The 25823-nt window shown below is 50.3% G+C and overlaps 7 protein-coding genes across 7 annotated transcripts; 6 read left to right on the plus strand and 1 right to left on the minus strand.

Annotated features, from left to right (window-relative positions):
* Positions 1 to 1453: 1453 nt before the first annotated feature.
* Positions 1454 to 2014, plus strand: AKAW2_10700S (EthD domain-containing protein; the record flags this gene model as incomplete). Its single annotated transcript, XM_041690102.1, has 2 exons — positions 1454 to 1609; positions 1676 to 2014. 2 exons carry the CDS (start codon positions 1454 to 1456, stop codon positions 2012 to 2014), a joined length of 495 nt encoding a protein of 164 aa, XP_041537420.1.
* Positions 2015 to 2481: 467 nt separating this feature from the next.
* AKAW2_10701A (putative GABA permease) lies at positions 2482 to 4410 on the minus strand (the record flags this gene model as incomplete). Its single annotated transcript, XM_041690113.1, has 8 exons — positions 2482 to 2942; positions 3002 to 3322; positions 3376 to 3747; positions 3806 to 3897; positions 3950 to 4004; positions 4056 to 4114; positions 4175 to 4245; positions 4324 to 4410. 8 exons carry the CDS (start codon positions 4408 to 4410, stop codon positions 2482 to 2484), a joined length of 1518 nt encoding a protein of 505 aa, XP_041537421.1.
* A 423-nt stretch (positions 4411 to 4833) lies between these two features.
* Positions 4834 to 6787, plus strand: AKAW2_10702S (Zn(II)2Cys6 transcription factor; the record flags this gene model as incomplete). The annotated part of the gene is made up of 4 exons (XM_041690124.1): positions 4834 to 4879; positions 4943 to 4968; positions 5029 to 5787; positions 5849 to 6787. The coding sequence occupies 4 exons, from the start codon at positions 4834 to 4836 to the stop codon at positions 6785 to 6787; spliced, it is 1770 nt and encodes a 589-aa protein (XP_041537422.1).
* A 368-nt stretch (positions 6788 to 7155) lies between these two features.
* AKAW2_10703S (uncharacterized protein) lies at positions 7156 to 7639 on the plus strand (the record flags this gene model as incomplete). The annotated part of the gene is made up of 2 exons (XM_041690135.1): positions 7156 to 7414; positions 7488 to 7639. The coding sequence occupies 2 exons, from the start codon at positions 7156 to 7158 to the stop codon at positions 7637 to 7639; spliced, it is 411 nt and encodes a 136-aa protein (XP_041537423.1).
* A 562-nt stretch (positions 7640 to 8201) lies between these two features.
* Positions 8202 to 9752, plus strand: AKAW2_10704S (flavin monoamine oxidase family protein; the record flags this gene model as incomplete). The annotated part of the gene is made up of 2 exons (XM_041690146.1): positions 8202 to 9118; positions 9185 to 9752. The coding sequence occupies 2 exons, from the start codon at positions 8202 to 8204 to the stop codon at positions 9750 to 9752; spliced, it is 1485 nt and encodes a 494-aa protein (XP_041537424.1).
* Positions 9753 to 14857: 5105 nt separating this feature from the next.
* On the plus strand, positions 14858 to 20031 carry LTE1 (mitotic regulator LTE1; the record flags this gene model as incomplete). The annotated part of the gene is made up of 3 exons (XM_041690157.1): positions 14858 to 15261; positions 15345 to 19729; positions 19784 to 20031. The coding sequence occupies 3 exons, from the start codon at positions 14858 to 14860 to the stop codon at positions 20029 to 20031; spliced, it is 5037 nt and encodes a 1678-aa protein (XP_041537425.1).
* An 849-nt stretch (positions 20032 to 20880) lies between these two features.
* AKAW2_10706S (DIL and Ankyrin domain protein) lies at positions 20881 to 23746 on the plus strand (the record flags this gene model as incomplete). Its single annotated transcript, XM_041690168.1, has 4 exons — positions 20881 to 21073; positions 21253 to 21695; positions 21759 to 22163; positions 22235 to 23746. The coding sequence occupies 4 exons, from the start codon at positions 20881 to 20883 to the stop codon at positions 23744 to 23746; spliced, it is 2553 nt and encodes an 850-aa protein (XP_041537426.1).
* Between the last annotated feature and the right edge of the window lie 2077 nt (positions 23747 to 25823).

The following is a 25823-nucleotide window of genomic DNA, read 5'->3' on the forward strand; positions in this document are numbered from 1 at the left end:
AACTATACAACTAGGATGATCAAGGCGCCCACTATACGACCTTATATCCTAGTTAGGAGGCGGGAGAACACCTTCCCAGAATAGTCTTTGATCACCACGCAAAGAGCTGCAAGTATAAGTATGTTTCGCGCAGTGCTAAATTTCAAACTAATTCTATACAAGACGAACTAGTATAATCCCGAGTCATGATTCGACAGCGATATTCAATGCATAACAATACTCTATCTTTGGCCAAATGTTTTCTACGGCTGTGCAATTGGGCGAGCGAGGGCAGCTTTCAGAGAAACACGTCTGGGCGGTTTTCATCAGATAATTAGTGGTTGCCCCAAGCTCTTTCGTGATTAATGCAAGTCTCATGCACTCGATCGCTAAGTCTCGATGTACTGCGCGCTGGATAATGGGATTACACTTGTTGGATTATTCACATACCTATATAAATATTGTTTCTGTCTGAGGGGAAACAGTACAAGGGCTTCCGTGGTGAAGGACCTCGAAGTATTGGGTGGGAAAGTTTCACACACCAGCAGACCTTGAACAGTTAGTACTATATACTTAGCATAATACATCATGTGGCTAGGGCTTTCCTTGTTGCCTCGATTGCAGGAGATGAGAAGTAGATCCTAGAGCTTCCCAGGATTATAGGCGACAGCCAGAAAGCGGCAAGGGTTCCTCATTGATGAGCATGGGCTCAGCTTGTGGGGTTTCAGTATTTGTGGAAAAGGCGATACATGTAGCAATGTGATTGAGGTAAGTATGTACAAAGACAAATTTCTTTGAGAAGATGAAAGATTGGGGAAAGGGAAAGACACGCGGGGTATGATTGTTAGGGTATTGGTAGGCATTGGACGACGTGAATACGTACTACTACTTAGTCTCATAACAGTCACCACCAATCACTGTGACATATCAACAGGCTGGAAAGGCGAACAGAAGCAGGCAGTAGTGGATGATCCAACTGGCGCAGTCGCTCTTCTTCCGTCCTGATAGACTAAAAGCGTTAGTAGTAACCGGGGTATTGTATGCTAAGCAAGGATCTGAGAGGCGAAGCAAGAACCTTGTGGGGACAATAGACCGGCGAAAGCGAACAACAGTCGATTGTCAGTTAGTGTGTGTTAGTTGATACTTAGTGGCATGCATAGTGTACAGGATGGAGCCAACAATTTCAACCAGAGATGCAAATCCCAGCATAAGCCAGTCTTTGTTTGTATGCGCGGATTATTCGCTTTCAAAAGGACGAGTTACAGGGATTACAATATCCTACTAGTAACTTAGTATGTCACGCTGCTGTAAGATATTATAGTAATGGACATAAATTGGGGGGTTTCCCCAAGGCTCAGTGATCGTCTCGCCTTCATTTCTCACACCTTTATCCTCTTTTCGAATACTACTACTACTCCCCCCAACTCCTACATTCTCATACTTCCCGCATCAGATCAGAACAGAACAACAGAACATGGATCCCCAGAAGCAACTGGTCATCAAGCTGACCTCCTTTCGCTACAAGAAAGAAGGTATTTCTTGGAAGAAGTTCCATGAATATGGCGCCAGACAACATGCACCCAAGGCTGCCCGTATTCAGGAGAGACACGGCGCCTACAAGATCACACATGTGAGTTTTTTTTCCAAATTGTCCGTTTCTATCTCGCTTGACCCTAACATGATATTTCCTCACTAGGTATACACTCCACCAATCACCAAGAGCCTCATCACCGAGAAACTTCCCTGGGCTCTCCGTCCCGGCTGGAAACTCGACGACCACGACGTTTCGATCTCGATGTACGTGCCTAATCCCGAGACGCTGCAGGCAATTATCGCGGACCCAGAGTTTCAGAGTCTCGTCGCTGGGGAGGACCATATCCTGGACCAGGAGCGGGCCACGGTGACCGCCGGCTGGGAGGAGGTATTTCTTGACGAGGGCAAGATTGTGGATATCGAGCGTGAGAGTTGGGAGGCTTTTACCGCTATGGGTCAGGACAGTGGGAAGACGTCTGCTCCTGAGGATGTTCGTATCTAGAACGGGTATTGCTGTTGCTGAGCTATAGATGTAGTCATGTATAAACCCCTTCATTGCTCTCCATAATATATCGATGCCGACGATCAATGCCCAATATGATGGAATCATGCCCCCTTTCCAAATGAATATGAACGTGCTTCGGAGATCATTCTTGAAAGAGTGGGTAAACGACAAATTGATGTTCATAGGAGGGAAACATAATTGTGGTACAGTAATTCACATAGATAGTTGAAGTGCAATGTTGCCGGAATATTCCGCACATGTTGAAGATACGATGAAGACCCTAAATGCCAAGTTGACATTCTCGGTGACCTTCAGTAGTGGAGATGTTAATCAGGATCGCTATACACTTCTCATGTAGGCTACCACTTCATTGTGATCGAAACCATTGTTTTGCCATGCTATGGCGTGTCCTCCAAAGCTCCTTCCCTTCTACTTATGGTCCTAATTGTATATAAAGGGTCCCCTCACAAATTGACAGCGATAACAGGACCATCATATTCCTTTCGGCCACGCATCAGCCAGAACACCGTACTCATCAAGCAAACGAACCCAAAGATCAAGGAAGCATAGTTCATGTTAGACGGAGTGACGGGCTGATAAGAGGGAAACACCATGAAGATACTGGTGAATAGCAAATAAATGATGGCGACGACATTGATTGCAATGCCGGCGCGGCCAAGCCTCCATGGTCCATAGTTCACACTATGTGGTGCGGAAAGGCGGCGCCAGAGGAAGAAGACAATAGGGACAAGGTATGAGATATGTAATCCTAGAACGGCAAGTGAGAGGATGGCGTTGAAGGCAGTAGTGGATGCAATGTTGATCAACCCAAACATGATGAGCAGACAGCTAGTTGTGATTATTGCGCGCTTCGGCAACTCTGTGCGGGAATCGAGCTGAGAAAGGTAACTGGAAAATGGAAGAGCTGTGTGGGTCAGTGATGACATTCAAGAAGTAAGAGAAGAATAACAAGACTGTTAATACCTCTGTCTCGAGCCAATGAGAGAACCATACGAGCCGTCGATGCCAGCAGTGCAATGGTACCCAGCCAGGCTGCGATTATTAAAACAGCAGTCAGGGCACAGCTTCCAGCCATGGATTTGGTCACACTGCGGAAAATTTCAATGATTGGGTAGTCGGTCGGGGTCTGAAGTGCGCTTTCCATGTCCCCCATGCAGAACAGAACGGTGAGTAGAAAAGCAAAACCCAATATATCGTTGATGGCCAGCGACCCCAGCATACAGTACGGGACGGCGGTTTCTGGGTTAGCCATCTCCTCGCAAAGATGGATGGCTCCGTCGTAGCCTGATCTGAGAGTCAGATTATGCATTATGTATAACAGGTGGTTGTCAACGAACCCGCCAAAACATAGCAGCTGGAGAGCATTCCAAGGCACCAGGAAAGACCATTACTAGGCCACCCAGTGCTATTCAGAAAGGTAGTGAAAACAAAGCTGGCATCATGTTTGATTGGCACGCAAGCCCACATAACGATTAGGACAACCAGAAATCCCACCAGGTGAATGATGAGAGACGCCGTCTCTACCAGGGAGAAAAGACGACTGCCCCAGATATTGAGAGCGGTGGAGAGACCGACAAGAGCCCAGTATATCATTGACAAATGCCAGCGCTGAGGCTGATACGCCTCGCATGTGAGGACTACAAGGCCTTGTATCATGCCTGCGGCAAGATAAGGGGCACTAGCAGTAAATGATACCCAGCCAAAGGTTCCTATTATGTGTAAGAGACAAGCATCGTCGCGTATAAGCCTGGTGATGACGGTGCCTACCTATCCATCCCACGAACCAGCTGAGGATATTCTGCCATTTGTTGGGTGCGAACTTTGCGATGAAGTGATATTGACCACCAGCCGTAGGATACCTATAATGTAACAAAGTCAGATAATCTCAAGTATGAAGCGGGAAGCACCGACATAGACACCATTTCACCTAGGGAGGCTGCTGTTGCCATGGAACCCACAATCGCAACTACCATCTGATCAGATATATTACATGCGGCTGGAGAAAGGTAGGACGAACGAAGGAATCCATAAATGAGGGATACAGGGCCACCACTAACGAGACCCGAGGACATTGTACTATCGTCAACGGAACAGTTAGACACGAAGTTAAGGTCATGAAGTGAGCGCAGGCTTTACCTGGAGAGCGCCTCCCACGTTGACATGAGGACCACAGTCAAGGCAAATATAGTAAGCCGAGAAAAGGGCTTCTACAGACCAAGCATCGCCATTAGAAGTTGCCCATGTCGACTTCAGACTGGTATAGATTAAGAAAAGAGGATAGTAACCTTGATTGGGATAACCTCTCCCATGCTGGGCCCATTCTCATCAATGTCTGCCGATTTGGCAGCCGTAGTATCTTTAGGGTTCTTCATACTGGGTGGCTTTTTATTTTTGGCAATAGGAGTGCCATTAATTCACGAAATGTAAGACTGTGTGGGTAGGAATGGGATGTATAAAGCAGAAACTCTGAGGTATAGAGTTCATCATGAGTGTCCAATAACCGGTTGCAACCTGAAAGATAGGCATCTTCGGAATCGCCATGGCCAGTACCCTTGCAACTGATATACAGACACGAAATGATTAGCGCTTCGTATCTGAAAGAGTATAAAAAGTGCGGGCCAGTGGAACGTTCCGATGCTTATCTTGACAGCGGAATTGCGGGGAAGCACTAGTGAGATACCTTATCAACTCTTGCGGATTATTGCCGCCATCTGCAATCAGCTTCATCTACTCCACAACTTGTCCTCACGAGCAATACTACTACCATGCCCGTTCGCCTGGGCCCACCATTGTCAATGTCGGACTCACAGCCCGTCTCACGCCGCAGGGTGAAGACTCGCAGTGAGTAGCTAAGATGATTTAAGTGTGCATACATTGAGGGAACTGACACACGTCTGATGCCAGATGGCTGTCTAAGATGCAAACAAAGGGTGGGACCAGCAACTTATAGGGTACTTCCTCACGATTGTACAAGCTGACCTGGCTAACAGCGAATCAAATGCGATGAAACGCTTCCTGTGTGTATTCAATGCACCCGTAAAGGTTTTGAATGCCCGGGATACAAACGTCCTTTGAAGTGGTCATCCAAATATGAGGTGGGGAAAAGTGGCAATAATAGCGCAGCACCGAAGTCCTCCGAGCGGGTGCTTCAGAGGACAGAGCCCATTCATTCAGCGGAACCCAACTTGTTCGAGTCCACAGTGTCGGACAGTGCCACATGTTCCCTGTCTAGGCAGACAGATGTCCATTCCGCGCAGAACGAGACTGCTGCTAGATCAGACCCCGTATTCATCTCTACGGCAAACAGTTTGCCGTCGAACGATATCTGGACTCCTTCAAGTCTGCTGAGAGATGATTGTGGTGATTCATGGACAAGAACCTTTATAGCGCAACGGACTTTGTCTACCCCACAAGACGATGACACTGCACTTCTTTGGCATTATTTCTCTAATGTTTGTCCTGTCAACTCGTGCTTTGACTCACAAAAGAACTTCCTCCGCGTCGAATTGGGATCCCTGATAAGCTCCCGACCTCTGATTCACTACTGCGTGCTATCAATGTCCGCCGCTCATCTGACAACAAAACAAAGGAATATGATGACGATAACACTGCGGCACCGGACAAGTGCACTCTCCTGCTTGAAGGCAAAACTCACAAAGGGGTTTCTGATACAAGAAATAAACAATGGCTCACCGCTCGATGAGATTGCCGAGATATTACTTGGTAGCATACTTTTGGGCATGACAGAGGTAGCCATCCTCCGTGTGCTTATGCCAGCCTTTTGTATGTCAAACTGATAACCTTTCATAGGGGTGGCATGATCCAACTCAACTCGGAGTAACGCATCTCCATGGTGCACGCAGCTTGTTTCAGAAATGGATTACCACCGTCCCAGCACGCTGCCCCCGAACAGGAAACACAATCACAGGGATCATGTCTTACTGGGAAGCAGTCGCTTCTTTTGTACACAACCAGTCTCTGGACTCGATTTCCTACCTGATACCGTACAGTCTCGAGGACGAGAAGTGCACCATCTACGTCAATCCCTGGACAGGCATCTGCACACCACTTTTCATACATCTGGCCCAAGTTGGTATATTGACAAGGCAGCGATCTCTTGCCCGACAATTGTCTGTAGGGTGGGGCCATGTAGGCCCCGACATGCTCGAGCAGGCTAGAGCCATTGAAACTGCGCTCCATTCCTACAAAATCCTACCAACGGATCGCATAGAAGACACGGTTGATTCCCGGACACCTATCGACCACCTCCAACGAATTGCACGCGTCTACCGGCTTGTAGGATTACTTCAGCTCTATATGACCTTCCCCGAACTGCACGGAGGCCTTTCTGTGGATACTAGTCTAACCCACAGTATCTTGAACCTGGCCAGCAATGTGCTTACCACCGTCGGGGTGCTTCCGCCAACATCTGGAGTTTACTGTGTGCTCACGCTTCCATTAATTATCGCGGGTAGTGCTCTGCAACTTCCATGTTTCTCGACCGATGTCCCCGCATCCATACTGCAGCAGGATACCTACCTTTTCTGGAGGGAATTCGTGCGCGAGCGCATCAAGACCGTTCAGGAAATTGTAGGACTCGCTGTTATTGGCCGCGCGCAGAAGATTCTCGATAGGGTGTGGTTTCTAGCCGACGTGAGAAGGGCCGCTGAGGGGCCTGGCCAGGAATGGGAATACATCCAGTGGACCGAAGTGATGAGCTCCGAGAAGCTGGAGTCGATCTTTGGTTAATCCTCCTATGGCACTAACCGGATTGGGGAAAATAGTGCGGCAACTAGAACAAAGAATGCGATTGGTCGGTTTCCATACTTATAGATGTCTTTCTACTTGGAGTTGTGAGTCTTGCCTGGCGAGGGGTCTCTTTGAACTACGAGTCAGTGATACGCTAATATGGAACGGCTTATGCTCCGGCTCTTAGTATCTTGAGTGACTCTTCTTCGGGATCCATTTCAGCAACTATTGCTACGGCAAACCCACTAAAGCCCTTCATAGCAACTGTTACATATATACTAGTAGTAGCCTCATTCCAAGCCTACGAGAACACTCAACACTTTCTCCCATCCCCCTCCATCCCAGTGTCCAGACATAACACCATCAACATGGTCCTCCAAGTGAAAAGCAATACTGCAATGTACAACGTCCCCAGATACGGAGACATACCCAACATCTTCTTCGGTACCGCCTCCTTCCCCACTACTATCATCGACCAGACATTAACAGCAGACATAGCGGACCTACTAGGAACAAGCAAAAGTGGCGAGAAGAACCCAATTGTCGGATCCTGGTTTCGTATTGAGAAAGGACCTGAATCTACGCCTCCGACATACTCGTATGACGAGGTTGGGGTGGTCATTGAGGGTGAGTGAGCCATACCATTTTGAGGACGATGATAGGACATGTACCAACTGATCGTTGTTCTGTTACTGTGAAGGGGAAATCAATCTCCGTGATGAAATTGGACAGACCGTTACAGTGAGGTCAGGAGAAACATTCTTCTTTCCGAGGGGCAGTACCATCACCTTTTCTACGGATAGTTATGGGTTGGCGTGGAAGTGTGGGGGTCGTGAGATGGCGAAGCTTTGATATGTGTCACTGGATTATGATGTAGCATTCAGATTAGTAGGATCTAACAAATTGATAATGGAGTGGATCCAAGAACCTTGTTGTTGCTTTTCAGGGGGGATATAATGAATTGGGCCAAGTTTTGCGACGCAATGTAGTGATTGGAGTCCACTATGTCTAGTTGGCATTGCATATGATGGATGAAGTTCTTCGAGGACTTGCTTACGCGTGGACTCGAGAAGCCCAGAAAGGATCAACCAATTCCCAGACCAATAGCTAAGGCCCGTTCCCCTCACTTGTATACCTGAATTCAAATCCCGCTAAGCGCACCATTACCCGAAATGGCAAAATAGTGCGTCAACTATATCTCCTGCCCTCATCTATTGCCAAGGTTATCAGCTGCAAATTTAGCATCGAACATAAAATGTGCAAGACTCGGAAGTAACGGCTATCACCATAGCACTCACTTTCACCAACTACTTGAGCATCCCAACATCCTGTCAGACACCCACTAAGTATATACACCATCACATGAAACCCCTAATAACCCACCCACCTCTGTACACCACCAACAGTATCAACCATGTCCCGCTCCAGCGAAGGCTACCTCTGGACCCCCAAACAAGCCACCACAGGCCTACCCACCGACGCCATCCACCCCAGCACCCCCACCCTCCTCACCCACTACGACGTGATCGTAATCGGGGCCGGGTTCGCGGGGCTGATTGCAGCCCGCGACCTAAGCAAGAAGCACCATCTCTCCGTCCTGCTCCTGGAAGCACGGGACCGCATCGGCGGCCGAACATGGACAGCCAAGGTGCTGGGCGAAGAGATCGAAATGGGCGGGACCTGGGTCCACTGGAACCAGCCGCATCTGTATGCCGAGCTGCATCGGTACGGGTTGCACCGGAACCTGAAGACATCTGCGGGGGCGTTCGCGCCTGTTAATCAGTGGTTCAAATCGTCGTCCAGCAGTGGCATCGTGGAAAAGGTGTCTGTTGAGGAGTATCAAGCTACGCTTGAGCGGGTTGCGGGGAGATTCTTCGCCATTGATGGGCTGGATAGTCGTGCATTGATGCCGTATCCGCATGATTCGCTGAGAGAGCCGGCACGGTGGAAGAGGTATGATTATCTTAGTGTGGGGGAGCGGTTGGAAAAGTCGGATTTGGATGGGTTGTCGGTGTGGGAGAAGGAGTTGTTTGCGTCCAATGTTAGTACCTTTGGGAGTGCGCCGGTGAAGGATATTGGGTTTGTGGAGGCGTTGCGGTGGTTCGCGCTGGGAGGGCATACAATGGCTGGGGTGTTTGAGTTGGCGGGGGTGTATAAGTTGGGAAGTGGGGGGATGACGGCTTTTGCGAGGGCGGTTTTGGGGGAGTTTACTGGTCATGTTTGCTTTGGGGCGGTTGTTGAGAGGATTAATCATGGTCGTGAGAAGGTGGAGGTTGTTATGAAGGATGGGAGGAGGGTTGGGGCTGGGGCGGTGGTGTCGACGATTCCGCTGTATGTATTTTCTTCGATTGCCTTCTTGCTCATGCTCTGGATCTTGACTAACAGGGATAAACATAGGAATTGCCTCAATGATATTCAGTTCAACCCCCCACTATCCCCCCTCAGACAAGCCGCTATCGCAAAGGGCCATATCAACAAAGGCGCAAAGATCCACTTTAAGCTTCGCGAAACCCTACCGGGCTGGTTTTTCACTGCGCATGATGGCAGTGACTCGAACTTTGTCTTTGCGTTCTCAGATCACAATGGAACCCGACCAACAGGTCCATCCGGCACCTGGTGTATTGGGTTCGGATACAACGGTCAACTTACCGATAAGCAGGATAGTGAACATATCTTGCAGAGGTTCAAGCGTGATGTTAACCCGGTTGTTACTGTTGATGCCTATGCTACCCATGACTGGTTGAATGACCCGTATGCGAAAGGGGCTTGGGCGTGCTGGGGACCAAACACTGCGTCGGAGTACTTGGAGGAGCTTCAGAAGCCGCATGGACGGGTTGTGTTTGCGAGCGCGGATTGGGCGGATGGGTGGAGGGGGTTTGTGGACGGTGCGATTGAGAGGGGACAGGCTGCTGTGGGGGAGGTTTTGAGGGTGTTGGAGGGGAGGGAGGGGAGGGCTAGGTTGTAGGTTATTTGGGTCGCTACTACATTGATGTCTTATCATTCCCAGTGTATGTATGGTAAACTGGACCTCGAAAGGTCACATTCAAGACTGAGTGTATACGTTGAGGTGTAAGATAACCAGAAGTATGGCCATAAAGTTCTGTTCCCGTCAATGAAGAATATAAATCTCGATGATCCGTGTATTACTACACATTGTTGAATAGATATAGAAACACTCACTACTTTACTATCAGCATCAAGTATCTACATCTTCAACACAGGCTACAAATACAACACCAGTGCTCTCTCTAATCACCTAAACGATTATACCTTCCACCCCCGCGCATGGACCAGATCAAGTTTCCATCACATCAAAATCCCCGACGTGCCACAGACCAATGGGCATTTAAGCACAGCCTTGTCAATACTACTACAACATGATACTCTGCGTGTAGGTAGCATACCGCTAGATTTCCAACCAATGAGATAGAAAATGCAGTGTGCGAAGTGATTGAAATGCATCTTGCATCGTGCTTGACATGTCGGTGTGAAAGCGGCTGGCATGATGGCAATTATGTACTCACTCACTGTCCTGGTCCATAGCTAGGGCTCACCGCATAGTAAGAATATCGGTGACCATTTTAAAGGCTTCCACTTCGATTTGATACAGGCAGATAGGCGACCAGCAATGATGTGTTGGTGCCTGCCTGCCTGCCTATTTCTTAGATCCTGGCAGTGTAGAGCACGTGTCGATCTATGTAGTATCTTGACCATGTTTATCATTTCTATCTGATCAGCGATGAGTAAGATCGACGATCTGTGATTTTCCCAAACGACCAAGGTATCGGGGAGAAAAGGAAGAGAAAATAAAGAAAAAAATAAGAATCCTTGTGACTGGTCATCTGCTCCACTTTCCTTGCGCAAAGTGATGTGTGCCGTGTCTGTGTGGGATGCAAGTGACAAATCGGTAACAGTATGGGGATGAGGCATTGTGACTGGGCCTCATAGCCGCCAACTTGAAGGCCTAATCTAGATACCTATCTTCCTTGTAGGCCATGAGTCATGCGGTCTGATGTGGGAAGCATGTCTGCCTGCAATTTGTCAAAAGTACCATAGAGTAGGTACTAGGTACTACCTCTTTGAGCCTGGTGGCTGCATCTCCAAGAGGGACTGGCCCGGCCAAGATAAGCTTGTGCTATTCATCATTTGGGGAAAGTTGACTACTGTAGGTAAGTGAGGGGCACAGAGCCCACTCGCAGAGAAAAGAGAGAGAGATAGAATGCACTCGGCCGTGTTACCGTAGCCTTGGAATTCTGTTTCCCACCCCAAATCCCAATCACGATTCAGATTGGGATCAGGCGCCGGGATTCGAGCATCACTTTTTTATTTTCCCCTCTTGCGGGCGGGATGTGGGCTGTGATGTGCGACGTATCAAATTATGAGATTCCACCCCAACGGAAATGTGATGAGTGATGGATGGGTTTGCCCTACGGAGATTGTTATTTGGGGCCTGGCTAATATTCCGTATAAGGTAGGACGCCGATTTACTACTGGTGGAGGCTGAGTACGCGGGGACTTTTTGGCTCATGCTGGGATTTGATTGATTTAGATGGTGGGATGTCAGCTGCAAGGCATGAAGAAACAATCCTTTCCGGTCAGAATTTTTCTCCCCCATTGTTTGCTTTTTCTGCAATGACGTCCTTGCTTCGGAGTGCGGATACGGTCTGGCCTTGGTCTTGATGCATCGGAATCCAGCCATTCTGAACCAGATTACCCTAAGTCAGTTGGCAGTACCTTGCCTCATGGTATTTTATTCTCTACGCCTGGGCATTGATTCATGTGAGGTTAAATGCTTAGCCATTAGTAAGCGGAGAAAAATAAAAAGACCAAAAACTAAAATAAAGAGTGACTTAATGTCCTTCCCATCACCTCACTTTCAGCTCACCCGTTCAGCCGCGAAAATTAGATGCTAATTTACCAACGAACATCCCGGTCCATAACGGAGTAAACCTGGTGCTTAACAGACTGACCAAAATCGGCGATCGGCCGGAGATCCGCCGCAACGGTCAGCCACTAAGAGGCAAGGATGAACTCAGAAAGGCAAGACCGGCTGTCATCCACTCCGCAGCTTCATCCACCGGGCGTTCCTCCTCGAGGCGGTCATTGGCACTTAACGGCTCCCGAATGACCCGGCCAACGTACTGCTGTTTTCCCTCTCCGATCCAATCGTGATTCCTGTTCGCCCTGCCCCCCCTTTTTTTTACCCTCAATTTGTCTCTTTCTCCCCTCCCCCCTTCCCAACTGCCCACTTCTTCCCACTTTCATTCAATCCCTTTTGCTTTTTTGGGACAATGGGCTATCCTCATTCGACGCTCCCCATTTTTAAGATGCCAAACGAGGGAAATGAATGATTAATTATAATAAAGAAAAAAAAAGAGAAAAAGGTACCTACGTATCTTCATCTCTACCGGTACGATCCACCTCTTTTGTCCCTAGACTATTCTCTTTTTATACTCCTTTTGCGTCGCGTGCCCGATGCCGCCCCTCATCCCCCCCTCACCCCCTTTTTAGGTAACCAGAAAGAAAACCCGGGTACCTGAATTCGGTATTTAGGTGGTCAAGTAGATAGCGTGGTACGCCCGACGTCAAAAATGAATCTTGGTTCAGCTGATGAGTGCTGTTGGTCGTAAGGAGGGAAGGGGGGACAGAAAAAAGGAGTAGATAGTAACTACGTAGATACTACTACTAGAAGTAATCAACTAGTACTAATGTAGAAGGCTTACCTTGTCTCTCCTCTTTAATTGGTGCTACTTTCGTGGCAGTAACGGGAGCATTTCAGCTGCAGGCCAAGAGCAGGCATTCGTTCATTTTCAGCTTTCACCGTAAATGGGATCTGAACACACCGTGACGTTAGCATCGGGTCCAGCCACTCTCATTGGACGCGGGCTGAGCAGAAGGATGAAAATCTACGGAGTACTAACTATGACGGTCGACGTGCAGGGCGGAGATAGATACACTGTACTCCGTAGCTACTACTACCACTACCTATCTACCGGCATGTATCGTTGCCTCGGTCTGGAGATTCTGACTGATCGACTGTCTCTCGTTAATTCAGCCTCGAAGTTCCGCTCCTGCACGGCTGCCGATCCGTGTCAGTTGATCATGAAGGTGGGCTTGGGCTTCATAGTACTTTGTATCCGGAATACGGAATACGAAGCTATCGGGTGGCTACTATCTATCGATTTAGTTTTCCTTTCAGATCATCTGGGGCTAGGTAGATTACATGATGAGTTGTAGATTACTCCGTAGTAGTGATTGCTTGAGATAGACTACTACTTACTATATACTAAACCGTATGATGTTGATATAGAATAGTAATGAATACTCGGTACCGTCGAGTCCCTTCTGTTGGTCCCATTCAGCCCACATGAACCGTTCAGTGCTTACCGTTGCATGTAGCAGGCTAGCAGCGGCATCGCATGACGAACGTCCTGAAGAGTTTTGATTCCCCTCAGTTGATGAAAAAGACCCCACTTCATGCTGAGTGAGGAGGAGAGGGAACCGGTGATTTTCATCGACTAACAAACTAGCTAGACTACCTACAGCGCTACAGGACTAAGTAATTACTCCGGGCCAGGGGACTAAATCTAGCCCGGGTGGATGTTGCGGTTCCACGATCTGTGATAGATCGACCATCAGCTGACCGACTTTTGATGACCCCGAAGGATTTGGCTGATCGGAATTGTAGTCGAGATACTAAGAAAGTACTAGGTTATGAAGTAAGTGATGAGGATTGCCTATCAGCAGGCTCCTGTAAGTGGTGCAAGGGAAGCGACAGAACGGGGGATCGTTGACTGGCTGTACGAGAAGGGGGACTACTGCCGGTAGTTGTGAGATAGTCGAATAGTAGTAAGTAAGTAGTAGAGAGTGAACTTGACCGGAGGTTCCTCCGCACAGCAGCAGCAGCAGCAGCTTTGAATGGATGACAGCTTAATTCCTCCGTAGAAGAAGAGTTCAAGTAGACACGGGTCGAATCCCCTCCCTACCGGCCTTTTCTCTCTCCCCCCAATCATGCCATGGGATGGAATCCATCCACTTTGACTGTTGGGAACCATGGTTCGCTTTTCTCCAGTCCCCTTTCCCGACTACGTATACTTGCTCTTCTCCCTCTCTTAGTTCTAGCTCTTTCTCTCTGTTCTTCCTCCTTTATTTTTCTATCAAACTCTCCCTTCTATCCTTTATTTTCCCCGGGTGTGCGGCAAGAAAAAGAGAGAGGTTCCGCGCTGTTGGAACGCGACCGGGACTAAAGCAAGTGACGGGCTGCTAGTAGTTTCCCTTTTCCCTTTTGGAGCGATTCCCAGCCAGGCCCGGACTGGACTAATCCCAAAACTAACACTAAAATCTAAACCCTTCTGCTTTCTCTGCGCGTCTTTCCCTCTTCGCGCTCTCCACCGCGCTCTCCACTTCCTCCAAACTCGTTGCGCTTCTTTCTGATTATTATTATTTTTATTTTTACTACTACTACTTCTATTACTACTTACTGTTTCTTTATCCCTGCTCATTACCTATTATTATCATCATCCGCATCATCAACATTTCCCAGCAAGCATCAGCGAGCATCAGCACCATCATCAGCAGCAGCAGCAGCTCCAAATACTCTACTGATTTCTCCTCGCCTATTGTTGTTATCCATCGCCCGTGCTTTCGGTCTATTCTTTCACACCCACCCCCTCCCTATATTTTCGGTATTTATTCTCCTAATCCTGATCTTCTCGCCCCGGCCACCTTTCTATTATTATCCCTCCGTAATCTCCTGGCCTTTGCCCCGAGCGTCCTGCTCTCGATCGTCAATTCGTCTCGTGCTACCGCTTTCAATTCTTCTCTCAATGTCCGACGCTTATTGCCGTCACCCTCAATAAAGAACCACCCGTTCGTGCAGGCTCTGGTCATGTCGTGTCGCAAGCACCTATTGCGATCCCAACGTGGGCTGTCCCTGTCTCATCTTCCCTTTTAGTTTGCCGACGCTGGTGAACTCGAAGCCTCATTCCGGCTCCCCGGGAATAGAGCCTCTTCGGGGAAGAGCTCCCGCCGCGAAAGGGCGCTTGCTGCTGATCGTATAGTTGCATATCCATGCCCGCGCTCATTATGGCGTTGAGCTCAGCATCTGTCGACCGTTTCCCAAGCGAGCCAGGTCAACCGCAGATAGATACTCTCTCAACAAGCGTCAACCCCGGAACCGAGGCGAAGGTACTAGCGAGTGCGGATACCCAATATGCGACAACCGATCTACGACGCGCCCATACGGTTGCCCACGGGAGAAACACCAAGGAATCCCCAACCATTGGCTCGAAAACAACCCGGGAACGGCTGGCTACTTCTCTTCTGCGGGTCAAGGACAGCCACGAGATATTGCGGAAGCGGTCCTTTAAGCGGCTGGATACCTCTCAAGCGCCTCGTGACGCCGCTGTGGGAGCTAGAGAACCGAACCACTTTACCGTGGGGAATGTCGGCCAGAATGGAAAGATCTTTCTAAGGTATGGCCGTCTCGCGTTGTGCTATATTTGGCGACCTCGGATGTCATGATCACAATGCTAACATCCTTGTCACACTCCCCCAGACCAATTCGCAATCCGCCGACTAAAGAACCCTTCCCGACGCCTTCTATTCCTTCCCCCAGCCAATCCAGACAAGAACCCTTTCCGCACGGACGCGGCGGCCCCGAGAGCGATGAGCCGTCTAGATGGTCGAACTCGCAGCTCTCTGAGTTGCGCCCAGATTTGATCCCTGAAGAGAGCTGCGAAGATGGCGACTCCGTCCACACAGAATCGGCGCGTTCCCAATATCACGGCCTACCTCACCATCGACCCCGTAAAGCGCACTCATTTTCTACTATCTCGGAACAGCGGTCAGAGTCGCGTGCGGGTCGCGCAGGGGAGCTTCGTATCTACATTGATCGAGCAGATAATCGGCCAAAAACTGCCAATGAATCATCCCAGCGTGCCCTGGAGGATTCCATCCCCCGTTATAGGTTGGACTTGCCTCAGTCCAGCCTTGACAATGAGACGGCCCTGCACAGCTCCATTTATTCAAGAACATCATTGTCGGATATTATGCGCACATCACGACTCCCGCGAGAATACTGGATTGGTACTCTAGCCTCCGACACCTATTTACGGAACCCTGAACGACCCTCCTTTGTCGGCTCGGTCTTTTCGGGCGCAGGTGCCATTGAATTGCCCCGGAGTTCCGCAGTCAGTGAGAACCCTGTTTTCTATGAGTTGAAGGAGCCGATTGAACCGGCCATATTTGAGACGCTGGTGTCGGAAATGGACAAAGAATCGGTAGTTCGCTATGCTTCAGGTACCAAAGATATCAGCGCTGCTACGCCGGCACGTATCGTCGCCCAAATATCGTCCGCGTCCTTCATGGACTATGAGCTTGTATCCGATTTCTTCCTGACATTTCGCTCTTATATCTCGACTAGCACCCTTCTCGCACTGCTTCTCGCTCGATTGCGGTGGGCGATTAACCGCCTGCAGGATGACGGCAGGATCATCCGTATCCGGACGTTTGCGGCATTGCGGCATTGGATTCTCAATTATTTTGTGGATGATTTTGTGCCCGAGTATGATCTCCGCGGTCATTTCTGTGAGACGATCAATAGCATGTACGATGATGTCAAGTCTCGACAGGGCGGTGGCATGAGTGATCTCAAGATCCTCATGGATCTCAAACGCTGCTGGTATGGGAAGTCTTCTCTCTATTGGGACTTGCCGAGTGACCACGATGTGTTTCAAAGCCCTGACGTTGCCATCCTTCCGGGTGACCGCGAAGCTGACACTCTGGAGATGGCGGGTGGCGGTGACCTGCTGGCCCTGGTGCGTACCAAGAGCGGGCTGGAAGCTAGCCCTGCGGGCACCCAGTATCGTCCGAATCATCACAGCCGAAACAATTCGTCAAATACAGTGAAGAGTGTGCCAATCTCAGCTGGAAGTGACCGGAGCTTTCAGGCAATCTCCTGTTCCTTGCCCCCCAAGTCTCCAAAGCGTCTGTCCTTGTCCTTGGCCAACAAGGCACCCCATCCCGTACCTCTTATGCCGCTGAAGCCAACTTCCTCACGGGAAGCTTATCCACCTTCTCCTCTTACTTCGCGCCGCTATCCCTATCTTGGACATTCTCACAAGCGTAGCGGCAGCTTCTCTGACTCTGTTCGAGATGACAGGGCACCCTTCTCTCTGGTCAACCCCGAGCAACAGGGTGTGGCCGCCAGACAGGAGGCGCTTGATCTCAGTAGTCTAATACGAGGAGAGCTCTATCCTCCGGCGGAGTCGTACACCATCATGATGGCACCTCCATCCCCCCCTCTTCCATCGTCAGCTAAGGACCTTGCCTCAGACCGCCGAAGCACCTCTCACGGCATTCACAAACCGGCCGCTTCAACCTCTGGCGTCAAGACGATCATTGGCTCAATTCGCCGGGCATTGAATAGTCGACATGGCGCTTCTGGTAGCCTTTCACGAGCGATGAATAGACCGGCAAATGCATCTCTTCCGGGGAGGACATCGGCTCTCCCGACTAATGTCGCATTCGGATCTGATGCCTATAGAGGTAGAAAGACGGCGACTGGGGTCAAAAGGCCCACGAGAATCGATACCCTCTGTGACGAGGTTTTGAAGCAGTATCGTGCTGCGATATCTGAACAAACCGATACTACAGGAGGCTCCCAGTCTGCCGATTCACAGAACCAGGCAGCAATTCATTCTTCGGTGCCTGGAATGCCGCGAGCGACAAGTCAGGTTACTGCGGGTAGTGAGTCCATCGTCATCGTAGATGGAACAGGCCTGGGTCTACCTGTTATGTCTGGCGCTATTGGAGAAGCGAATGCAGGACTCCAACAGCCTCCTGGGTTCTTGGAGGCGGAGCCATCGCCTGCAACAGTCAGAGCTCCATCCCCATACGCTCCACACCAACGATCGACTTTAGCGACCGATGAATATTCTTTGCCTATCTTCTACGACGAACCCAATCCTGGCCCCTCAAGCCGAGCGTCTAAGTTCCTGCGCCCCTCTAGATTTTCGGAAGCCTCGCGCAGGTCATACTCCGTTGAGCGGGCTTCGACTTCGTGGAAAAGAACATCGTCTTCGTTGCGTTTACGGAAGTACGCGTCCTTCCAAAGTGGAGTCTCGAAGCACCGCCTCACCATGGGAAGTGACTCCATCCCCCCTCTACCCCCTGGAAGCTTGCAGCAACCCTTGGATAAACCCTCTGGACCGACACTACGTAGGCGTCCCGGTGGAGACTTGCGTCAAATGCGAAACGGCGGCGGCTTCCAATCCAGACCCGATTCAGGGTCCTTTGTCTCTGATATCACATATCGTAGTTCTGGTGCTGACACGGCTGTTACTCGGGTTGATGAGCCGTATTCGCGACCCCAAACGAGTCTCATCCCTCCGAACCCTCGGTTTTCGTTATTGACAACACACTCGTCACAGAACCTGCGGCGTTCCTTTGAGGATGCTATTGCACAGTTCGCACAGATCCCAGATGACGATGATGGGGGTGTCGAGTCAACACTATTGAAGCTCGAAGGGAAATGGCATGGGACGTCTGCTGGGGATGCCGAGGCTTCTGCTGCTGGGTCAGATCCATACCTACAGCACTACAATCCAGGTGAGGTCACTGGGGAAGATTGGCTCCGTCAGAGCCGTGGGAGCGCAGGACCCCACAGCTTTGCGAACTCGAATGCGGTGGCTAGGAGGCGCCAAACCTTCCTTGGTGATGGTCTGACATACTCGCAAGTTCAGGGACGCATTGTTCCTCAACGACCATATTCTGACTCGATCGCGGAGTCCGAAGACTCCTACAGCTCTATACCTCTCCTAGAACGGGGATTGAGTGATGAGTCAATGAAGAAGCCCGTCGCTAGCCGCCCGACGTCTCATATGGCCGGGCCTTCCCACTTTCAACCCAGTTTCTCCAGCCGTGAGACATCGGATGTGGAGTCCTCTCACCCCTCTATTGACATTGTAAAGGAGACCGAGAGTATGAAGCGCATTCCGCGAGGTTCAACACTTCCGGGCATTTCCTCTGGGTCGAGAAAGCATACAGGGCGTCTTTCTGGGTTGTCATCTGGGATTTCAATTGATATGATTGATTCGCAAGAAGCTGCAGAGCAACGTTTCTCCATAGATACGCAAAGCATGACCGATTCATCTCTCGGTATTCCGCCTCATCCGCTCGCTCATCCACCCTCCCCTCCGATGACGGTCCAAAATACCCGATCCGTGGGTTCTTGGACTACACCGTTGAACCCGGTGCTGTTCCAGGCCCAACCATTAACACCAGATCCTTCTCCCAGAAACAAAATGGCACAGCAAGCGAATGCTCGACCCGTCAACACGCAGCAGGTTTCAGGAGATGTTCTTTCCCAGTCAGAAAAGGGTCGCCGACTCCCGGAACCATTGAAGACAGCGGGCCCTGAGCATGTGCCATTTGTTCTATCGTGCGAATCGCATGTCCTTGCCCAGCAACTGACGTTGGTGGAGATGGCTGCCTTGAGTGAAGTTGACTGGAGGGATCTGGTGGACATGCGATGGAGCAGTGGGTCACCCACCGTGTTGAGTTGGGTGCAATTCCTCATGGAAGACGAGCACAGGGGCATTGACCTTGTTGTGGGACGATTCAACTTGATGGTTAGATGGGTGCTCTCAGAAATTGTTCTCACGCAAGATATTCACGAACGAGCGCGAACGATTGCCAAATTCATCCACACGGCAGCACATGCCAGAAGAATGTGCAACTATGCCACAATGCTCCAGATTGCCATTGCTCTCTCGTCGACCGACTGCTCTCGCCTTCAGGCTACCTGGGACCTGGTACCCGTTTCCGACAAGCGTCTGCTCAAGGATATGGAATCGCTAACGCAGCCCATTCGCAATTTCCATGAGCTTCGTCTCGAGATGGAAATGGCCAATGCGCAAGATGGTTGCATTCCATTTGTTGGTAAGGTTCCTTTACCGTTGACCTAAGGTGACTAAAGCTGACTTGTATTCTCAGGCCTGTATGTCCACGACTTGACGTATAATGCGCAGAAGCCAGCACGAGTCACAACACAGGATGGAGAGTCCCTGATCAACTTTGAGCGCTACCGCACCACCGCGAAGATTGTTAAGAGCCTCCTCCGACTGATTGATGCCAGCACGAGGTATCGATTCGAGCCTGTGCCGGGTATCATTGAACGTTGTCTTTGGATCGCATCACTTTCGGAGGAGCAAGTCCAACTGCGCAGTAAGCAGTTGGAGTAAATCAATTGTCTCAGCACGCTAGAGGCACAGCAAAGCAATGACAGAACACCAAAGAAGGAATACTAAACAAGAGGAAAAGAGAAAAAAACGAAGAAAGAAAGCATACGAAAGACTTGCATTGAGGAGTTATCCATTCGGGTCACCAGTGCACCTAATATACCCCAAGCATATCGTCCGTCTATGATTACCAGCGACCAAGATATCCTCGACGAAGTTTACTTTTGCACCCACGAGTCAGGGTTGGCATTTTGATACCAAGTTACCATGTACAATAGCATTGCATTTGTCTGCGAAGGAGGTTATTTTTGTGGATTTTTGGGATTGGTGGTATAATTGTTGGGATTTATTCTTTTGCATTTTGGGTTCATGAAGCGATATCCACATGGTTAGGGATGATAGGATGGTGGTAGCATTGATATGGAAGCGACATTTTCCCCGTGGCAGGGGAATGAATACCTTTTTGAAATAATGATGAAACTCTTGGAAGTAAGCAGAATCTGTAACATGACTAACGGGATGGAAGGAAATCGCAGCAGCTGAAGCGAGTGGAGCGGGCGAGTTTCATCGGCCGGGAACATCCCAATCTCCTCTCTTGTCTCTCAGGCTGCCGTTCCGCCTTGCTTTCTCCCTCCCTCTCTCTCTCCCTGAACATCATCTCTCACCCAAATTATTCCCCACCTTCCATTCCACTTACCCTGGGAAACAGAAACTATTCCAAAGGAGGCTGCCCCTCCCGTGTGTGTCCCGTCTTATTTCCTCCTCCATGGAGCGAGAGCCAGAGCTTCTTTGCCCGACTCCCTCCCCTCCCTTCTTTGTTGGTTCCTGACGTTATCGCACTTCCCACCCGCCATGGACGCCTCCGGATCCCCCCGCGGGGCGTCGGACGACCTCGACCGCAGCGACCCCGATCTGGCCGACCGCAGCGCGGCACGCAAGTCCTTACACGCTGCAGGTCTGCCGGATGATCTCCCTAAGTCCTTGGACGACCGTCGTTCTATCCCTCTCATCCAGCCCGAAACGGAGATGTATGATGCCTGGCAAGGTGCGTTACTGCCTCTCCTTACTTGTCGCGCATGAAAGAGGAGGACACTAGTGCAAGCGACTATACTTGCTTTTTTCTGGACACTCGGAGGACTACACGATCCGACAAACCCAGGAGTCCCCGTGAGATCGAATATAACGAGAAGTGTAACAGGTGGCTGACCCGTTTCCGCTCCGCAGGCCAATCCCAATTCCTCACCACACCAGTGGCCGCAAAACCATTGAGCTTCAGTCTAGCCCTCGACGACCACACCCATGACGAAGAACATAATCTACAGGCCCAGTACGGGCGCGGACTGGCCGCATCGACCGACGACGATAACGAATCCACAACCACTGCCCGGCTGGAAGACAGTGATGCCCGGTTGATGGAGATGCTTGCTGCGCAGGCTGCTCACCGGGAAGTCGAGTCGCTAGGTGCAGACGAGGAAGCCATCGCAACGGATGAGAAGCTATCGGACGCAGAGAAGAAAGATATCCTACAGCGCAGCTTGAATATGGCGGCTAGTAATGGCGACGTGGAACGTGTTCGGAGATTAGTGCAAGGCCATGCAGCTGAATATGTCGATGTGAATAAGCCGGATGAAGAGGGGACGGTGCCGCTGATCTATGCTAGTTGCTTCGTACGTGCCGCTCTTTAACTCATTACTCTGTTTGGGTATGCGCGAAACTAATCCTCGGCGTAGGGACACCAAGACGTTGTCTCAGCGCTTCTCGATGCAGGCTCCCATATCGATCAGCAGGACCGGAATCAGTGGAGTGCCTTGATGTGGGCCATGACAAACAGACACAAGACAATCGCGAAGATCCTTCTCGACCACGGTGCGTCTCCGGATATCAAGTCCTCGTCGGGCGGGACGGCGTTCGACTTTGCACAGCCTGGCAGCGAGATTTCAGAGTATCTGCATGAAAACGGTTACCACTTTGGGCCGAGTGCGATCGAAGACGATTTCTATGATTCTGGGTTTGGACACGGTCGCTTCGAGGAGGAGATTGCTGAGAATGAATTGAAGCGGCGCATGATGATGGAAGAGAGTGCTATCAACCTTGAGGTGGACCTATCGAGCCTGGGGCTCGACGAAAAGTTTGACGTGAGTGGACGAGTTTGAAAAGAGGGTGCCAAAGCAGTGAGCTAACCAGGTCATTTGTTCGCCAATTACAGTCGTTGGATGAAGAGGAGCTTGAAGAAGAACAGCAAGAATTCGTGTGGGATCGGTGTCTGAACGACCAGATGTTCGTCTTCCAGGAGAGCGAGCTCGAACGAATCCTCAACATCATCATCACCAACATGACACCGCAACGCTCTCCCTCGCAGAAACCCGTCCCCGCGAACCTCCTCTTTCTCAGTGCTCGATATGCGCACTACCATGCTAGTCCCGAATTGCTTGCTAAGCTGCTCGTTTCCGCGACCGAGAAGATCAACGATGTCGTTGAGCGCCATCAGTGGGACATGACGATCCTGGCTTTCTGGATGTCAAATGCGACGTTGTTGCTACATTACTTGAAGAAGGATGGCGGGCTGGTGGAATCTACGGTGGAATTCCAGCTACACCTGGCCGAGCTGATCAATGAAATCTTCATTCTCATCATCCGCGACGCCGAGCGTCGCATGAACAAAGTGCTCGACGCCGCCATGCTAGACCATGAGACCATCCCGGGGCTAGAGGACGTCCATTTCCAAAATGAGTGGAAGCTCTTCCGCTCCAAATCCAAGAAAACGCCCGAACCGGCGGAGAAGCGCTTCCGACCTCCATCCCCCAGACGGCGCGCACAAGTGTCTCCGCGCAACATTACTTCTCTCCTCTCCTCTACGCTCTTTGTCCTGGATCTCTACGATGTACACTCCGTCATCACTACACAGATTATCTCCCAGCTCCTGTACTGGCTTGGAGCTGAAACCTTTAACCGCATCATGTCGACCAAGCGCTACCTGGCCCGGACCAAGGCGATGCAGATTCGCATGAATGTGTCGACCCTGGAGGATTGGGCGCGAAACAATAACCGCCAACCGGAACATTATGAGAACGGATCGACGAGTAGCACGGGCGAGAGCACGATGGAATCCGCCCGCCGGCATTTGGCGCCAGTCATCCAACTCCTACAGTGGCTTCAATGTTTCTCATCGCTTGGGGACGATTTTGAGTCACTTGTTACGACTCTGCTCCAGCTGCAGCAACTCACCCCGGCGCAACTCTTGCATGCGGTCAAGTCGTATCGGCCCGAGGTCGGGGAAAAGGGACTGACCAAGCCGGCCATGAAATTCTTGATTGAGCTACAGCGCGATCCGGGGCTGTTGTTCCGAGAGCAAGCGAAGCTTCAGGCACCCAAGCAAAACACCACGGCACCCGAGGCAGGATCTACCGATGGACGCCCACAGACCCCTCCGGCCTCAACCGCTTCAGAGACGGCCGGATCCCCATCCACGCGAGCGTCCGTGGCGTCGCCTGGCTCGAGCGTAGCATCTCCGCACCCAGGTCCGTCGGCGTGGATGGATGAGCGCAGTAACAACGTATTCCTGGACCCGTCCCTCACACTTCCTTTCTCGCTGCCCACGAGCACAGATATGCTGATTAGTTACGGAGCGGGCTGGGGCGGCACGAACCGAGAACGCGCGCGCAAGTATATACCGACGGTACCTCCGGAGGTGCTGAGTCGGTTCGACCGGGACAGCTGAAGGGCATGAGGAAACAGGGGGATGCGGAACTGGATACCCTGGGATTGCATTTCTAGTATATATATAGCTTTTATTTATTACTTCCCTGCACTGGTGAGCATGTTTGGAACTTAGCCAGAAATGATAGATTTTCCTCCTACCTGTACTGGCTGGCTGGTGTACGTCGATACAATGTTTGTGTTACGTAGCGTGTTCCCCAGCGATGAAAGAAGGGGAAAGAATCTAAGTAAAGAACAAATACCATGAATCCACAAGAAAGCGGAGAACAGAAAAGATAGAAGAAACAGCAGGGTAGCAGATAGCAGGTAGCAAGTGACGAGCGTCAGAGATAAAGACCCCGCCAAGCCCACAAGCGAAGAAGATGATGATGAGCAGAAATGTTTCCCTAATGGGGGTTCGGGAGATGAAACGCAAGAGGGCGGGCAAATGATATCTAATCTTCTTCTTCTAGTTTAGTATGAACTAGAAACTAGTCTAGTTAGTTGGTAAGTAAGTTAGTAAGTTAGTGAGTTAGTCTAGTTCTAGACTTACTGACAGTCAGCCCCAAAAGGGCCGTGCCATGCCATATCCATCCATTCCATGCCTTTGGGGCAAGCTTCCATCCACTAGGTCCACTCTTTTTCCCCTTCTGTTGACGACGACTGCTTTCTATCTTAAGTAGATAGACATGGTTACAGAATAAATTCATAGATAGGTAAGTAGGCTAGTAGTAGACGGTAGATTGTGGGAATGAAATTAAATCAATCAATGAATCAATCACAGCTGGCCCGATTCATTACGTGGGGGAGATTACAACTACTACTAAGTAGTTACTAGTTATTTTTCTTTTTCTTTTCCAGTTAGAAACAAAAACAGTAGGGCCGAAATCGAAATGGGAAATGGATCCCTAAAAGCATGACAAGTCGCGCACTCCCGTTCGTCGTCATCACCCAACGCCCCCGATTCCTGTCTACGCAAGTGAATCTCCACTTGGGGAGGGATGAGATCGCGGTAGATATATAAACTAGTCAAAGGGGGGAGGGGGAGGGATCAATGGGGAGATAACATATTATTTGCTTGGTTCTAAAAACTGTCAGTGCTTTTTTACTCATTTACTTGCCCTTCTGAGATACTTTTTTCCCTCTTCTTCTCTTCTTTTCCCCCCCCTGGCTGGCCTTGCATCCTCAGGCTGTCAATTCCCGATCCAGATTAGTGTATCGCGGGGACCTGTCCCGATTGGGTAAGTGTGTCTTTCCTCTTTTGGGTGCTACCCTGTTTGGGCAATTGCGATGCTTTCCAGTTCCTTCCCTTTTCTGTCGCTCTTTCTTTTCTCTTCTTTTCTCTTGGGATTCATCTTCTTTGCCATCTTGTCTTCTGTCTATTGTCCGTCCGTACTGTCTACTGCTCACTCGAGTAATTGCTCTTGTGTGGGCTGCTAGACACACTCCCTCTCCCATTTAGTTTCCAGCTGCCCTTCCCCGTGTGCATGAAACCAACTACTAGTACTCCGTCTACTTCCATCTACTACTTGTTCCCTTCTACTACTTCCACTACCCTCCCACGAAGGAAGATGCCTCTGTGCATCCTTTCTTTTCGTCTCCTCCCCGTCCCTCTTGGTCCCTCCTGACTTAATTGTTCTCTAATTTCTTTCATGTATATTCTTGTCGATCAATTTGTCGTGCGGAGCGGTGATCCCCTCGTTATCTTTCTGCCTATCTATCTCCGCATCTAGTTTATGCTGTCTGTTGTTTTCTCTCTCTCTACATCCATCTGAAGATCGGGCTTCTCGATTGCTCTCCACCCATATTCCAGCTCAATTGAGCCGGATGCAAACCCCAGAAGAATCATGCTGCTTACACTGAAGCCTGCCTCCCAGAACGGAGTTAAAGGTCCTCATGAGTACTCCATTGTTCGCCAGTCCGTTCCAACCCCACGGTCATCCCCGCCCCCCGTGCCTGACCTACCAGCAGCGGTCACCGCACCCTCCAACTCCTCTGCGGACCGCTCCATGGACCCCTCGCGCTCAGGATTGCCGCCTCCTGCCTCGTTAACCTTACCGCCTCCCAATGTGGGCTTCGCCAATGTGTCTGGCTCTGCG

This window comes from Aspergillus luchuensis, chromosome 1 (assembly GCF_016861625.1).
Source record: "Aspergillus luchuensis IFO 4308 DNA, chromosome 1, nearly complete sequence".
Lineage (NCBI taxonomy): Eukaryota > Fungi > Ascomycota > Eurotiomycetes > Eurotiales > Aspergillaceae > Aspergillus > Aspergillus luchuensis.